This window comes from Erinaceus europaeus, chromosome 15 (genome assembly GCF_950295315.1).
Source record: "Erinaceus europaeus chromosome 15, mEriEur2.1, whole genome shotgun sequence".
NCBI lineage: Eukaryota > Metazoa > Chordata > Mammalia > Eulipotyphla > Erinaceidae > Erinaceus > Erinaceus europaeus.
The window spans coordinates 51,485,453-51,503,083 of record NC_080176.1 but is presented as its reverse complement, the minus strand read 5'-3'; the positions used below and the strand labels follow the sequence as shown (position 1 = coordinate 51,503,083).

Genomic DNA, 17,631 nt, shown 5'->3' with positions numbered 1-17,631 from the left:
ACACGAGAGACTTTAAATAAATAAATAAAATTTAAAAAGATAGGGATGGACACTACTTAATGCTCAGAGGATCAGTCAATCAAGAGGACTTAACAATTATTAACATCTATGTACCCAGTGAGAAGCCATTAAATACATCAAACATCTACTGAAAGAGATACAGAAATATATTAACAGAAACACAGTCATAGTAGGGGACTTCAACACCCCACTCTCTCAACTTGACAGATCATCCAGGCAAAAAAATCAATAAAAATATGAGGGAGCTAAATGAGGAGATAGATAAACTAGATCTATTGGACATTTTCAGAGTCATTCATCCCAAGAAACTGAAATACACATTCTACTCAAGTCCACATGGGTCATTCTCAAGGACAGACCATATGTTAGGCCACAAAGACAGCATCAGCAAACTCAAGAGTACTGAAATCATACCAAGCATCTTCTCAGACCACAGTGGAATTAAACTAACACTTAACAATCAACAAAAGATTAGTAAGAGTCCCAAAACGTGGAAGCTCAACAGTACACTCCTTAATTAATTTAACTAGGTCAAAGAGGAAATAAAGGAAGAAATGAAAATGTTTTGAGAGTTCAATGAAAATGAAGACACAAGCTATCAAAATATTTGGGACACAGCTAAGGCAGTACTCAGAGGGAAGTTCATAGCCATATAAGCACACAGTAGGAAACAAAAAAAAAGTACAAATAAGCACCCTGATTGCACATATTAAAGACCTAGAAGAAGAACAATGGAACCCTAAAGCAACCAAAAGGACAGAAATCACTAAATTGATGGCAGAAAACAATAACATTGAAAATAAGAAAACTATACAAAAGATTAATGAAAGTAAATGTTGCTTCTTCGAAGAGTGAATAAAATCGACAAAACTTTAGCCAGACTCACAAAACAAAAAAGGGAGAAGACCCAAAGAAATCAGATCATAAATGAAAGGAAATATCACAACAGACACTACAGGAATTCAGCATTATCATGTGAGGCTTCTATGAACAACTATATGCCACCAAGCTAGAGAACATGGAAGAAATGGATGATTTCCTAGATACCTACGAACTTCCAAAATTAAGTAAAGAGGAACTAGATAACATGAACAGGCCCATTACAGCTAATGAAATTGAAACAGTTATCAAAAACCTCTCCAAGAATAAAAGTCCTGGATGAGATGGTATTTTTTAAAATATTTATTTACTTATTCCCTTTTGTTGCCCTTGTTGTTTTATTTTTGTAGTTATTATTGATGTCAGTGTTGTTGGATAGGACAGAGAGAAATGAGAGAGGAGGGGAAGATAGAGAGAGGGAAAGAAAGATAGAAACCTGGAGACCTGCTTCACCACTTCTGAAACGTATACCCTGCAAGTGGGGAGTCGGGGGCTCAAACCAGGATCCTTATGCCAGTCCTTCTGCTTTGCACTATGTGTGCTTAACCCGCTGCACTACCGCCCGACTCCCCTGGACCAGATGGTTTTACAAATGAAGTCTAGAAAACCTTTAAAGAAGAACTAATACCTCTACTTTTAAAAGTCTTCCAGAAGATTGAAGACACTGGAATACTCCCTGCCAGCTTCTATGAAGCTAACATCACGCTGATACCAAAAGCAGACAGGGACACAACCAAAAAAGAAAACTACAGACCAATATCTCTGATGAACATAGATGCTAAAATACTGAACAAAATTCTAGCCAACCGGATACAGCAGTATATTAAAAAGATTGTTCATCATGACCAAGTGGACTTTATCCCAGGGATGCAAGGTTGGTTTATATACGTAAATCAATCAACATGATCCACCACATCAATAAAAGCAAGACCAAAAAACACATGGTCATATCAATAGATGCAGAGAAAGCCTTTGACAAAATACAACATCCCCTTATGATCAAAACACTACAAAAAAATGGGAATAGATGGAAAATTCCTGAAGATAGTGGAGTCTATATATAGCAAACCTATAGCCAACATCATACTCAATGGTGAAAAACTGAAAGCATTTCCACTCAGATCAGGTACTAGACAGGGCTGCCCACTATTACCATTACTATTCAACATAGTGATGGAAGTTCTTGCCATAGAAATCAGGCAGGAGCAAGGAATTTAAGGGATACAGATTGGAAGAGAAGAAGTCAAACTCTCCCTATTTGCAGATGACATGATAGTATACATGGAAAAACCTAAGGAATCCAGCAAGAAGCTTTTGGAAATCATCAGGAAATACAATAAGGTGTCAGGCTACAAAATTAACATTCAAAAGTCAGTGGCATTCCTCTATGCAAACACTAAGTTAGAAGAAATTGAAATCCAGAAATCAATTCCTTTTACTATAGCAACAAAACCAATAAAATATCTAGGAGTAAACCAAACCTAACCAAAAAGCGAAGGACTTGCATACTGAAAATTATGAGTCACTACTCAAGGAAATTGAAAAAGACACAAAGAAGTGGAAAGATATTCCATGTTCATGGGTTGGAAGAATTAACATCGTCAGAATGAATATACTACCCAGAGCCATATACACATTAAATGCTATCTCCATCAACATCTTAACCACATTTTTTTGGAGAATAATGAATAAATACTACAAATGTTTATCTGGAACCAGAAAAAAAAAAGAATTGCTAAGACATTCTTGAGAAGAAAGAACAGATATGGAGGCATCACACTCCCAGATCTCAAATTGTATTATAGGGCCATTGTAATCAATACTGCTTGGTACTGGAACATGAATAGACACACTGACCAGTGGAATAGAATTGAGAGCCCAGAAGTAAGCCCCCACACCTATGGACATCTAATCTTTGACAAAGGTGTCCAAACTATTAAATGGGGAAAGCAGAGTCTCTTCAACAAAAGGATATTGGGAAAAGATGGGTTGAAACATGCAGAAGAATGAAACTGAACCACTGTATTTCACCAAATTCAAAAGTAAATTCCAAGTGGATAAAGGACTTGGATGTTAGACCACAAACTATCAGATACTTAGAGGAAAATATTGGCAGAACTCTTTTCAGCATAAATTTTAAAGACATCTTCAATGAAACAAATCCACTTACAAAGAAGACTAAGGCAAGCATAAACCTATGGGACTACATCAAATTAAAAAGCTTTTGCACAGCAAAAGAAGCCACTACCCAAACCAAGAGACCCCTCACAGAATGGGAGAAGATCTTTACATGCCATAGATCACACAAGAGGCTAGTAACCAAAATAAATAAAGAGCTTGCCAAACTCAACAACAAGACAACAAATAATCCCATCCAAAAATGGGGAGAGGACATGGACAGAATGTTGACCACAGAAGAGATCCAAAAGGCCGAGAAACACATGAAAAAATGCTCCAAGTCTCTGATTGTCAGAGAAATGCAAATACAGACAACAATGAGATACCACTTCACTCCTGTGGGAATGTCATACATCAGAAAAGGTAACAGCAGCAAATGCTGGAGAGGGTGTGGGGTCAATGGAACCCTTCTGCACTGCTGGTGGGAATGTCAGTTTGTCCAGCCTCTGTGGAGAATAGTCTGGAGAACTCTCAGAAGGCTACAAATGGACCTACCCTATGATCCTGCAATTCCCCTCCTGGGGATATATCCTAAGGAACCCAACACTCCCATCCAAAAAGATCTATGTATACACATGTTCTTGGCAGCACAATTTTTAATAGCCAAAACCTGGAAGCAACCCAGGTGTCCAATAACAGATGAGTGGCTGAGCAAGCTGTGGAATATATACACAATAGAATACTACTCAACTATAAAAAATGGTTTTCAGCCAATCTTGGAAGGACTTGAAAAATTCATGTTAAGTGAAATAAGTCAGAAATAGAAGGATAAATATGGGATGAGCTCACTCTCAGGCAGAAGTTGAAAAACAAGATCAGAAAAGAAAACACAAGTAGAGCTTTAACTGGAATTGGTGTATCACACAAAGTAAAAGATTCTGGGGGGGGGGGGGGATACAGGTCCAAGAAGGATGACAGAGGACCTAGAGGGCGTTGTATTGTTATATGGAAAACTGACAAATGTTATGCATGTACAAACGATTGTATTTACTGTTGAATGTAAAACATTAATTCCCCAATAAAGAAAATTAAAAATTAAAAAAAAATATCAGGTCAGAAAAAGCAGACGTTCTTAATATCTTTTGCCCTTGGCTCAAAAATGATGATGACATTATCCACTTACAGCAAAGAGGAAATCTCAAGAAGATTCCAAATCTACTTTTATATATCTACATGTCAAAAATAAACAGAGGTAAGAAAAACAGTATGGCGGCCATGCGTTCCAGTACTGTCAACTAGCAGATCGACAGTGTTGCTTGGACTTTCTATTAATATCCGAGGTCCCGGGAGAATCCTGTAGCCTTTCTAACATGCTATGGGCTCTCAAGCAAGACTCAAATGCCAAGTTATAACATCTTAAACGAGGTGACATTGTTGAAGCTCAATTTCACACACACAAAAAAAAATACTATTCAATTGTTACAGAAAAAAAATGGTATTCTAAAATATACAAAAAAAAATAATTACAAGATTTTCTCACAACCAAGGCCAAGGTTAAACTGTGATAAAGAAAGTACTATTTCTTCTCATAAGGGAACGGGGCAGAAGAAGCACATCAGTGGAATACCTCAATCGAAATAGAAGGAAGGCAGAACTCTTTTAGAATTCACAATGCAGAACTTGTAATTACTAATGAATTAGAAAATGTAGAATATATGTGTCTTTGAGGCAACGAAAGGAGGATGGGGTGAAAAATATGGAAAACTTCATACTGCAAATGGAGTGATTTCAAGGAAGTGACAGAAATTGAAAGAAAAAAATGCTAGGATACAGAGTTCTCAAGAACAGTGGATTTAATGAAAACTATCAGTGAAACCTGTAATAGGTAGTTTGAGTCAGATGGCAACCAACACAAAACAGAAACAGCAGTTTTCTCCAAGTCAAATGAATGCTTTATGAAAAAATCAACACGGAGGGCTGGGTGGTAGCGCACCTGGTTAAGCACACATAGTACTAAGCACAAGGGGCAAGGATCCAGGATCGATCCTTCAATCCCCACCTGCAAGGGGGATGCTTTACAAGCAGCAAAGCAGGTCTGCAGGCATCTGTCTATCTCCTACTCTATCCTCTTCTCTTCATTTTATTGTCCAAACCCAACAAAATGAGGGGTGTAGGGAAACAAAATGGTCACCAGCAGCAGTGAATTCATAGTGCAAGCATCAAGCCCCAGTAATAACCCTGGAGGCAAAAAACAAAAAAAAAACTAACAAACAAACAGAAACCCCACTGCCACCTATATTACAGAATTGGGAGATAAAGTTTATAAAATACTTATTTTATGCTTATCTGACACTGTAGCTATTCACAGGAAGGGCAAATAAAGAGTTTCTAGCTATTGCTAGTATAACTGCCCTCTGATGTTCAAAAAACTCGAATATCAGACCAAGACCCAAACAGGGTTGGTCATACAAATAAGGACATGTGATGTCAATTCCCACTTTTTAAGCTGTGTAAAGTTATTTATCATAAAGAAACAAGGTTGTCAGTCAGGTTATGTTCATATCTGACTTGTCAACTTCCTGGCTGAGTGACAGGGACAGTTACTCATACCCTTTGTTTATGGTTTCCCCACTCAAGTGGGAATAAGAAATCCACTAGGATATTTTGATGACCAAATGATATAATATGCTTTAAGAGTTTAGAGCACAATATATACCATGAAAATATTTGTTAAATAAAAATTCAGTGTTTACTCAGTCTGGCTCTGAATGTGTGGATATGCTTGCTGTCTACTTTGAGAAAATTAACATTTTTACATGTCCAAACCACCAGCTCCAAACAAAACATATTGACCAAAACTTTTAAGCCCCTGAAGTAGTTCTATCCAGGTTTAATAGCAATGATGCTCTTTTAAAATATTTTTTATTATTTTGCCTCAGGGTTATTGTTGGGGCTTGGTGCCTGCACGAATCCACCGCTTCTGGAGGCTATTTTTCCCCTTTGTTTCCCTTGTTGTTTTATTGTTGTTGTAGTTATTATTGTTATTGTTACTGATGATGTTGTCGTTGGATAGGACAGAGAGAAATGGAGAGAGGAGGGGAAGACAGAGAGGGGGAAAGAAAGACAGACATCTGTAGCCCTGTTTCACCGCTTGTGAAGTGACCCTCCCCCCACCCCTGCAGGTGGGGAGCCTGAGGCTTAAAACTGGATCCTCATGCTGGCCCTTGTGTTTTATGCCATGTGCGCTTAACCTGTTGCGCTACCACCTGCCCCCTTTAATTATTTATTTATTTTATTTATTTTAAATTATCACCAAGGTTATCACTGAGGTTTGGTGGCTATACCAAGAATCCACTGCTGGGGGGGGGGGCCTGTTTTTCTCTCTTCTTTTGGATAGAGACAGACATAAATTGATAGGGAAGGGAGGAAACACAGAGTGAGAGAGAGAGATGCCTGCAGAGACAGTTGCACTTCAATACTGATGAAGTGTTTCTCCTGCAGGTGGAGACTGAGGATTTCAGCCCAGGTGTTTGCACTTGGTTATGTGTGCACTCTACCAGGTGTACCACTGCCCAGCCCTGCTTTTTGTTTGTCTGTTTTTATTTATTATGTATTTATGTACTGAGAGAAAGAGACAGAGAGATATAGAAAAACAGAGAAAGAAACAGCATGCCAGAGTTTTACTCTGGCACATGCAGTGAAGTAGGGGCCTCATGCTAATAATCTAGTGTGCCACCCCCTGGGCCTCAACAAAGGCAGTCTTTAGAAGGATTGTAAAAAAAGTATGTTTTTTTTTTTTTTTTTAAGTACTGGGATCTTGAATGTACATGATTTCACAGCTCTGATTCATTGTCCATTCCAACAGAAAGACAGAGAAAGAAAGGGAAAGAGATCACAAAACCCAAACAAGAGCTTCTCTTACAATATTTTTAGTCTGCCTCCATGTTACCTATGAAGCTCAACAGAAAATTGCCAAAGTCACAGACCCCTTAGGACATACCTAAAACAGACTGGTTAGTTTCTTTCCACCCTAGGATTCCTATTCTCATCTGCTCAATTCCTACCTTTTGGTTCCAGTTTATGAAACACTTTGTTCTGCTTTATATCTCACTGCCTTTCAGCCACCAAGTTACAGGTTCTACTATGATTCCATACTGACTTCCTTGGGCAGATGACCTCACCAATGTGTCCTGGAACCTCACCTCTCCAGAATCCTATCCCACTAGGGAAAGAGAGAAACAGGCTGGGGGTATAGATCCATCTGCCAATGCCCATGTCCAGTGAAGAAGCAATTACAGGAGCCAGAACTCCCACTTCTGTACCCCATAAAGAATTTTGGCCCATACTCCCAAAGGGGAAGACATGTTAGTGGAAGATGACCAGAGGATTCTGAACTTAACTACATCAGGACCTAGAGAGAGAACCCAGAGAAAGGACCCAGAGAGAGAACAGGAAAATTGAAAAAAAAAAAAAAAACAGGAAAAGAAAAAAAGGAAGGAAGGTCACTTGGAACTTGTAGGTGTGACTTAGAAAGGAAGAGAAGGTAGGACTATATGAAAACAATGGAGATACATATATATATATATATATATATATATATATATATATATATATAGTTATAGAAATAATAGTCAACCCCTGTCTGTGATCTTAGGAAAACTACTGCAGTTTCCAATGGAGGGAATGTGGATACAAAACTCTGGTGGTGGGAACAGTGTGGAATTATACCCATTATCTCATACTTTTGTAAATCAATATTAAATCACTAATAGAAAACATTTAAAAAATAAAGATATATGAGAGGAGAAAACCTCTATCAGTAATTCCTTCAGCGAACATTCAAAGTAGTTTGTGAGCACAGCTAAGAGGCTGTTATAGTCTGTAGGGGAGATTTTTTTTCTTTTTAATAGAGATAGAAGTGCAGTGCCACACCTATGGACATCTAATCTTTGATAAGGAGGCCCAAAGTATTAAATGGAATAAGGAGGCTCTCTTTAATAAATGTTGCTGGAAAACTGGGTTGTAACATGCAGAAGAATGGAGTTGAACCACCTTATCTCACCAGAAACAAAATTCAACTCCAAATGGATCAAGGACATGGATGTTAGACCGGAAACTATCAAATAACTAGAGGAATACATTGGTGGAACACTTTCTCACCTAAACCTCAAGGGCATCTTTGATGAAACAAACCCAACTGCAAGGAAGACTAAAGCAGAAACAAATCAATGGGACTACATCAAATTGAAAAGCTTCTGCACAGCCAAAGAAACTATCACACAAAGAGACCCCTCACAGAATGGGAGATCTTCACATGCCATACATCAGACAAGAGGCTAATAACCAAAATATACACAGAGCTCAGCAAACTTAGCATCAAAAAAGCAAATGACCCCATCCAAAATTGGCCAGAGGATATGAACAAGACATTCACTTCATAGGAGATCCAAAAGGCTAACAAACATGAAAAACTGTTCCAGGTCGCTGATTGTCAGAGAAATGCAAATAAAGACAACATTGAGATAATCACCTCACTCCTGTAAGAATGGCATACATCAAAAACGACAGCAGCAACAAATGTTGGAGAGGATGTGGGGACAGAGGAACCCTTCTGCACTGCTGGTGGGAATGTACATTGGTCCAACCTCTGTGGAGAGCAGTCTGGAGAACTCTCACAAGGCTAGACATAGACCTTCCATATGACGCAGTAATTCCTTTCCTGGGGATTACCCCAAGGATTCCATAATGCCAAATCCAAAAGATATGTGTACACCTATGTTCATAGCAGCACAATTCATAATAGCTAAAACCTGGAAGCAACCCAAGTGCCCAACAAGAGATAAGTGGCTGAGAAAGATGTGGTATATATACACAATGGAATACTATGCAGCTATTAAGAAAAATGAACCCACCTTCTCTGACCCATCTTGGACAGAGCTAGAAGGAATTATGTTAAGTGAGCTAAGTCAGAAAGACAAAGATGAGTATGGGATGATCCCACTCATCAACAGAATTTGAGAAAGAAGAACAGAAAGGGAAACTAAAACAGGATCTGATTAAATCAAGAGTAAGGCACCAAAGTAAAAACCCTGTGGTGAGGGGGAGGGTAGACATTCAGCTTCCCGGGGCAGCAGGGGGTGAGGGATGGGGGTGGGTAGGTGGGATGGGACACAGTCTTTTTGTGGTGGGAGTGGTTTTTATGTACACTCCTAGTAAAGTGTAGTCATATAAACCACTATTCAATTAATATGAGAGGGGAAAAATTGATCATATGTCTAGAACTTTTTAAAACACAGACTGAGTCTTTTTAATATATAGGCCGAGTCTTTGATATGTTGACTCTCCAAAAGCCTAGACGAGGGAGAACAGAAGCAACTGGTGGCACTGCTATATACAAGATGCTGGGTATTATACAGCAAACCCTAACAAAGGGACTTTTCAAAGTTAACCCAACTACTAAATAATGTGATGATAACAATAACTATCCATTGTCTTCTTGAACCCTAAGACAGCTGGAACCTCACATTTCCACTATAGAGCCTATATTTCCCCCAGTCCTGGAACCTTAGGGTGGGGCCCACTTTCCTGCATGCTTCTCTCAATTCATATCAAATAATATTGCATCCGCAGATTGCAACCTAATCAATGCAACAAGTGCCACCCCAGCATGCTTCACTTCAGACTGTGACCAGAGACTTCAGGTGTGGAATGACAACCCTTCAGCTTCATCACTTGGGTGAGACCTTTCGTTTCATAGTATTCTCTAATTCCATTCCAGGTGGTCTGTTGGTATGCATGAGACCCCTTCTGTTTCATTTGGTTTAAATCCCCCCTGCTTAACACTATTCTATTTACATAACCACTTCATTCTATTTACATAACCGCTGTTAACAAGCACCTCCCTCCAGGGCATTGGTTCAATCCCCACTGTTTCATGATATGTTTTTGCTCCACCCCCCCCTCCTTGTCACACCCTGATCCCTTCTTTGTCACACCCTGATTTTCACCAGTCACTTTTCTCTCCACCCTCTCTATGTCACATCCTGTTTCCACCCTACTTGGGAAGTATATATAAAGACAGCATTGTGAGTTTTAGAGTACTTTACCTTGAGTTTAGCTTAGCTCGGCTGCATCCTGCATGAATAAAGAGATACTGCCTACAGTTCAGCCATGAGTCCCTTGTCGTCTGTTACCAGCCCGTGAAGCCAGCCCGGAGAAAACAACATAACCCAGCGAAAACAACAGTGGTCCACTCCCCAATAAAGTCCCCAAACCAGGTCCCCTGAGATAGAGTATATGTTCACACTGTCCATAAACCAGGGAAAAATATATACCTGAAAGCAGAATTACACAAGAGTCTGCAGTGAGTACTCTCCCCCCCGCCCCAACACTTCATCTGCACTATTCCAACCTTTAGGTCCATGATTGTGCAACAATTTGTTTGGCTTTGTATGTTAACTCTCTTTTCAGCCACCAGGTCCCGGATGCCAGCATGATGCCGACCAGACTTCCCTGGACTGGTGACCCCACCAGTGTGTACTGGAGCTCCGCTTCCCCAGAGACCCACCCTACTAGGGAAAGAGAGAGGCAGACTGGGAGTATGGACCAACCAGTCAATGCCCATGTTCAGCGGGAAAGCAATTACAGAAGCCAGACCTTCCACCTTCTGCAACCCACAATGACCCTGGGTCCATGCTCCCAGAGGGATAGAGAATGGGAAAGCTATCAGGGGAGGGGGTGGGATATGGAGATCGGGTGGTGGGAATTGTGTGGAACTGTACCCCTCCTATCCAACAGTTTTGTTAATGTCTCCTTTCTTAAATAAATAAAAAAAAAAAAAGAAGAAGTGCAGTGAGACAGAGAGTGTGACAGAGACCATAGCCCTGAAGCTTTCTTCTATACAGTGGGGGCTGGACATGAGCCTGGGCCCCACACAAGGCAGAGAAACACACTATCCAAGTGAGGTACTTCACACCACAGGCCCAGAGTGAGATTCTAGAGCAGAACATAGAGGGAGGAATTTATTAGGTTGTCAGAAAAGTCAGGACATATTTTAAAATTTATTTTTCTATGCAACAATGCATCAAGGCTTTTTCCAATTTATACTTTATAGTTCAAAGATTGTGGTGAGTGGTCTGGGAAGTGGCACATGGATAAAGCACTGGACTCTCAAGCATGAGATCTAGAGTCAAGGTGTTGGCAACACATGTAACAGAGTGCTGCTTTGGTTCTCACTCTCTCGCCTGTCACTACCACCATCAGAGCTACCTCAAGTGCTAAAGCACCTCCCATGTGGTGTTGACACTTTTCTGGGCTTCCAGCACGGCAAGGCAAACACCCTACCCAGTGAACTGTTTCTCTGGTCCATACTTTGATCCACAGAATCTAGTACTATTCAAAAACAGACAAATACCTTAGTGCAATATCCACGTTTCACTACTTAGTACAAATGATTACACTTTTTTATTAAACATTTAATATAGAAGGCTTATTTTCCTCTATTTGAAGATTTGGATTGACATGGATATGAGAAGGGCATCAAGTGTCACTTCCTCAAGAACTTATTCCACAGCAACTGGCAGGGTACTGAACATTCGCTTAGATACATTAATTAATTAATTAACTTGAAATGATTTATTTAATATTGGATAGAGACAGAGAGAATTGAGAGGGGAGTGGAGGAGAGGTAAAGGAGGAGAGGAGGGAGAGAGAGAGACACAGACCTGTAGCCCTGCTTCACCACTCCTGAAACTTCCTCCTATAGGTGAGGACCAGGGGCTTGAGCCTGGGTCCCCGAGCACTGTAATGTGAGCACTTAGCCAGGTGTGCCACCACAAGGACCCTCACTTAAATATGTTTACTGAGTTTTATAAATGTTTATATACAAAGTTCCAAATGCATTTATGTGATTAATGCATAGGTACAAGCATAAAACCATTAAAATATTCCAATTCCAATACCTTCACCTTCTGTACCCATAAAGAATTTTGATACATACTACCAGAGGGATAAAGAATAGGGAAGCTTCCAATGGAGGGGATGGGATCTGGAACTCTGGTGGTAGGAACTGTATGGAATTGTACCCCTGTTATCTTACAATCTTATTAATCATTATGAAATCACTCATAAAAAATAAAAAATGAATTCCAATTCTCTCTAATCAAAGCTTTCATAAGTTGCCAAGTTCCACTTGCCGTTCTAACATGTAAGCAGGACTGGAGTTAGGAGAGGCTCAGAAGGACGATGAATAACAAACCTCCCACTTGATCTTCATTAAGTAACAGAGCTGGAAGTTTCCTTTCCACTTCCTGCTGTGCTTTCAGACAAGCAGGAGCTTTCCCCACTGACCCACAGCTTGCTTCAAGTAATCACACCTGACCTCTGGACCCCAGGAACAGATGAGGAAAAGCAAAGAGGGAAGTGAGAGACACTAACTCAATCACATGCTTTATTTGCATGTTTCAAGATGGTGTTATAAACTCTAAGACAAAATAAAAGGCAAATGAGTCTTCTGACATTTGGCCCATTTACTGAAGAGAACAAGTAAGAATAAAGGTGCTTGCTTACCTGTTGTTCCTGTTTTCTAACAGCGCCAAGTTCAGAAAGAGATATGCTGAGCTTTTCCTGCTGTTCTGAGAGGTATTTCTGATACAGGCTTAGAAGATCTTGACACTCTCTATATTGTAGCTGAAGAGGTGAGATTGCAAATTAAGGAAAAAAATAACAAATAAGTTCATTTAAACCACATCTATCAGGACTTCTCTTCAGACTCTGATAAACAAAATACAGACAAAAATGTAGCCGTATTTAATGGCACCACAGGAAAGGGTATACACTCAGATGACTGCAGTACATGTTAACACCCCACCCAACACGAAATATTCCACAAAGAGAATAGCAATCATATTTCTACTTGAAAAGAAATTTCTCTCTCAAATCTCATGCTGAATAAATAAAAACAAATTTATTTATTTTATTTTATTTTTTTGCCTCCAAGTTTATCGCTGGGGCGCGGTGCCTGGACTACAAATCCACTGCTCCTGTAGCCACTTTTTTTTTATTTATTGGCTAGGACAGAGAGAAACAGAGAGGAGGGAGAGAGAAAGACACCTGCTGACCTGATTCACCACTTGTGAAGCGAGCTCCCTGCAGGTGGGGACCAGGGGGCTCCAATCGGGATCCTTGTGCAGGTCCTGGCGCTTCATACTACATACACTTAACCCGGTGCGCCACCGCCCGGCCCCCTAAAAACAAATTTCTTATAGACAGAAATACATGCGAAGGACTGACATTGAACTACTAACTAACACTAAAAGGAAAAAAAAAAAAAAAGCAAAACCTAGAATTGATTATTGCCTTGTGAATTAAAACTATAAATGTTTGTGAACATGGATTAGAAAATGATTACCAGCGGGAGTTGGGGGGGTAGTGCAGTGGGTTAAGCACAGGTGGCACAAAGCTCAAGGACCAGCATAAAGATCCCCACTCAAGCTCCAGGCTCCCCACCTGCAAGGGAGTTGCTTCACAAGTGGTGAAGCAGGTCTTCAGGTGTCTTTTTCTCCCCCCTCTGTCTTTCCCTCCTCTCTCCATTTCTCTCTGTCCTATCCAACAACGATGACGTCAATAACAACAACAATATAAAAAAAATGATTACCTAAAAAGGAAATATCCAAAGAATAAGTAAACTGAACAAAAACTACCTTAGTGGTTCACAGGGACCGGGTAAGGGAAAAGGGAGTGAGATGGAGTGACTGGTAATGAGTCTGAGTTCGGAGGTATGTAATGAACATTGGAATAGAATTAGATGGTGGCTTGGGGACTACTTTACTACTTTACTCAACAACAGTGAATTGTGCATTCAAATGGACTGATTTTATTATATTACGTTGTGTCTCAATAAAACTGTTAAAAACAAACACAAGTACAAATGGTTGGTGGAAATAATCACTCATTAACATAGAAAAATTTCCCTATATTAAGTTTAAAGGTATTCTAGTTAATTTCTTGGTCTGATGATATGCTAAGTCTGTATTCATTTATAACATCAGCATCAGGAATCAGGACATTGTCTTCCCACAAACTTCCCTACATTTTCTTCAGTCAAATATGGAGAAAAATAGCAATTTACTCCAAGGGACCTACCTGTCCCACAACTCCTCAAACGGGCAATATGCTTAAGAGGAAAATACTACATTGGATAGGTCGCCTGTGTGTAGATCAGGCCTGGCGGATGCTCTGTCCAGGAGAGAGCTGTGTCTCATCTTGACTGTCTCTCCAGCTTCATATTTCCCTCCTATCATTTCTGAATCAGTCTCTCTCTCTCTCTCAATTATGTATGCTGTTGGCATAATATGACTGCCCAATGAAATTATTCTATATAAATACTTTTACAATAGGTCATCATGATTTAGGATTGGAATAGTATTTCTTAAATGTCAAAAGTGATGATTGGTTTTAGTATTCCTTAACGTTTCCATAACCTAATCATTGCTTCTAGGCAGATTCCTGTTCTAATAACTTTTGCCAATCATGACTACATAAATAACCAATTGCTTCATTATTCTCATTATTAACCTTTAACAAGAAAAGGAGAAAGAGACAGTTTATAGGAGAGGAGCTGGATTGTAATGAAAGAATAGCTTGCCAGCTCAGAAAGCATATTAATTAGAAGAGCTTGCTAAAAATCTCAGGATTTTAAAAATATCAGCAAGATATACCGGACCAAAGAAAAAGATTCTGGGGTGGGCAGAGGAGAATTCAGGTCCCAGAACATGATGGAAGAGGAGGACCTAGAGGGGGTTGAACTGTTATGTGGAAAACTGGGAAATGTTACGCATGTGTAAGCAATTTTATTTTACTGTCCACTATAAGCCACTAATCCCCCAATAAAGAAATTTTTAAAAAAGATACTACAGTCATGGAAAAAATCTGTACAATAGTTATTCAGTAAAACCAAAAAGAACACATCAACATTAAAAGCATAATAAAAAAATATCAACAAGAGAATGATCAGTGGTCTTAAGAAGCTACTACGTTTTTAAAATCAATTTTTATTAGACCAGACTAGTTTTATATTTCCAGGTTTTTTTTATTGGCAAGTTTCAAAAAGACGATGATGGTCTTTTTGGGTGGTCCCAAGAGTCTCTGCCAGCTATAATGTTTTAAAAAAGAAGTTTTTTTATTTTATTTTCCTTTTTGTTGACCTTGTTGTTGTTTTATTGTCGTTGTAGTAGTAGTTGTTGTTATTGATGTTGTCGTTGTTAGGACAGAGAGAAAGGAGAGAGGAGGAGAAGACAGAGAGGGGGAGAGAAAGACAGACACCCGCTGACCTGCTTCACCACCTGTGAAGCGACTCCCCTGCAGGTGGGTGAGCCGGGGGCTCGAACTGGGATTATTATGCCGGTCCTTACACTTCACGCCACGTGCACTTAACCTGCTGCGTTACCGCCCAACTCCCCAAAAAAGAATTTTTATCTCTAGTTGTTACCATAGGCATAAAATAATATTTATAATAAGTGAACATATTAGCCTGGAAACAGAATATGAGTTTTATTCTTTAAAAACCAAGCACAACTAAGAGTTAACTGTCAGTCTTTGAAAACAAATTATAGACAAATTCATTTAAACTCATGGTCAACAGAGTAGGCTTAGCACAAGGACTAGGGTTTAAGAGATGAGTTTAAGTTAGCAACAGGCCAAGGGTCAGGGCTGAGACAGGGTTACCCAAAAGTGCTACTGAGATTTGGGATTGGATACACACACACACACACACACACACACACACACACACACACACACAAATTAAAGGAGGTTGAATGATTTAACACAAAGGGAAAATTGTATGGTAAAAGACAATTGAACTTGGAGTGTTATAATACACATGATGATTTTAATTATGTACTTATGAAATATAATTCAACGTTACTTTAACTAAAAATAAGCTAAACGGTTTTGGTCCATGGTGGACCCGTGGTAGAGTAGCCATGGAAAACTGTTACACTTCCCTGATACAAGTTTTACAGCAACACTTATCAACAAATTTCATCAGATATTGAGAGAATGATAGGGCCCTTGAAGTGGCGACAGGCAAATCGGTCCATCTTTGTTAGTTCTGAGATGGATATGATCGAAGGATAGGTAAAGTTGGGTCTGAGAAAAAAGCAATCAGACCCAGAAATGCAGGCACAGCAATAAAACAGGGGATAAAAGAGGGGATAACACCCAAGACAAACCAACAGCTTTTCTGAGAGGAACTAAGGTAACCTTCTGGGCAGATTACCATATACCACTTCTGTGTAGCTTCCATGGAAGTTCCTGCATCAATGAGGACATGGAGGGACCCCATCCTAAACTTAGAATACACAGTACAGGCAGGTCACAGAAAGAGAAAAGAACTAGGGAGCATGTGCATAGAGAAAGACACAACCAAAGGTGAGCCCTGAACCTTCACACGGTGGGACCCTGGAAGAGACTGGAAGTAGAGCACTTCTCCACCTCACCAAGCATAGTGTGGGCAGGACCTGAGCTTGGAAAGGGTTCCCCCCAGCTGAAGACATTCCTGCCACCCCCATGCCTCCCTATACACCCAATTCACAGGTGGGCAGGTCTGCATTTCCAGGGGTGAAAAGGAGTCCATTCCTCCCTCTCTTCCTGAATGGCTGAGCAGCTGTAGGGGAGGTTCTCTACCCGCCTTTGGTGGGAAAGGCAAGCTACCAAGAGATTGGGGCAGTTTGATCTACTTTACTGTAGACAGGCTGTTGTCTGAGAGCAAATGAGAACTATAATTGTGCTGGTGCAGCCTGTGGTCCCCAGCCAAGGTGGTCTGGGATGCTCTATGGTGCCCAGGAGGAGATGGAACACCTTAACCACCTTTGTTTGCCCAAGACCACTGGACCCATCCCCAGCTTCCAAAATCCTAAGTACCACAGCTACCCTTCCCCAAGCCTCTTGGTCCAATATCATCTTTTTTTTAAATTTAATTTAATTAATTTATTTTCCATTTTGTTGCCCTTATTTTTTTATTGTTGTTATTGATGTCATCGTTGTTAGATAGGACAGAGAGAAATGGAGGAGAGGAAGACAAAGAGGGGGAGAGAAAGATAGACACCTGCAGACCTGCTTCACTGCCTGTGAAGCGACTCCCAGGCAGGTGGGTGAGCTGGGGGCTGGAACCGGAATCCTTACACTGGTCCTTGCACATGCACTTAGCCCGCTGCGCTACCACCCAACTCCCAGTCCAACATATTCTATGGAAGCTACAGCTATTCTTCTCCTGACTCTAGAAGGCAGCTGAAGTCATACACACCTAGGATTACAGCACCTCTGTGTTCCTGCAGAACCCAAGACATAGACAACCTCTACTGAAGCTGTTCCCATCCCATCCCCCTTCTATTTCCTACATAAAAACATTGTGTGTGTGTGTGTGTGTGTGTGTGTGTGTGTGTGTGTGTGTGTGTGTAATAAAAAAATGGTGTGGTAACCTTACAAGGTTTTCCCATTTTGAAGCAAATATGACTATCAAACATGCCATATCTCTTTCTCCACAGTCTTCTCCTTTACAAAAGAGGTCCACAATTTTCTAAGATAAACACTGAAGTCAAAATTGTATGCAAA

At 40.1% G+C, this 17,631-nt stretch overlaps 1 protein-coding gene across 4 annotated transcripts in view; it reads right to left on the bottom strand.

Annotated features, from left to right (window-relative positions):
• The window catches only part of KIAA1328 (KIAA1328 ortholog), a 295,446-nt gene that overhangs the window by 181,268 nt on the left and 96,547 nt on the right, over positions 1-17,631 (bottom strand). For all 4 annotated transcript variants that reach the window (XM_060173759.1, XM_060173756.1, XM_060173757.1 and 1 more), the window contains exon 6: positions 12,586-12,713. In XM_060173759.1, the coding sequence (XP_060029742.1) occupies positions 12,586-12,713 (128 nt within the window). The remainder of the gene's footprint in view (positions 1-12,585; positions 12,714-17,631) is intronic.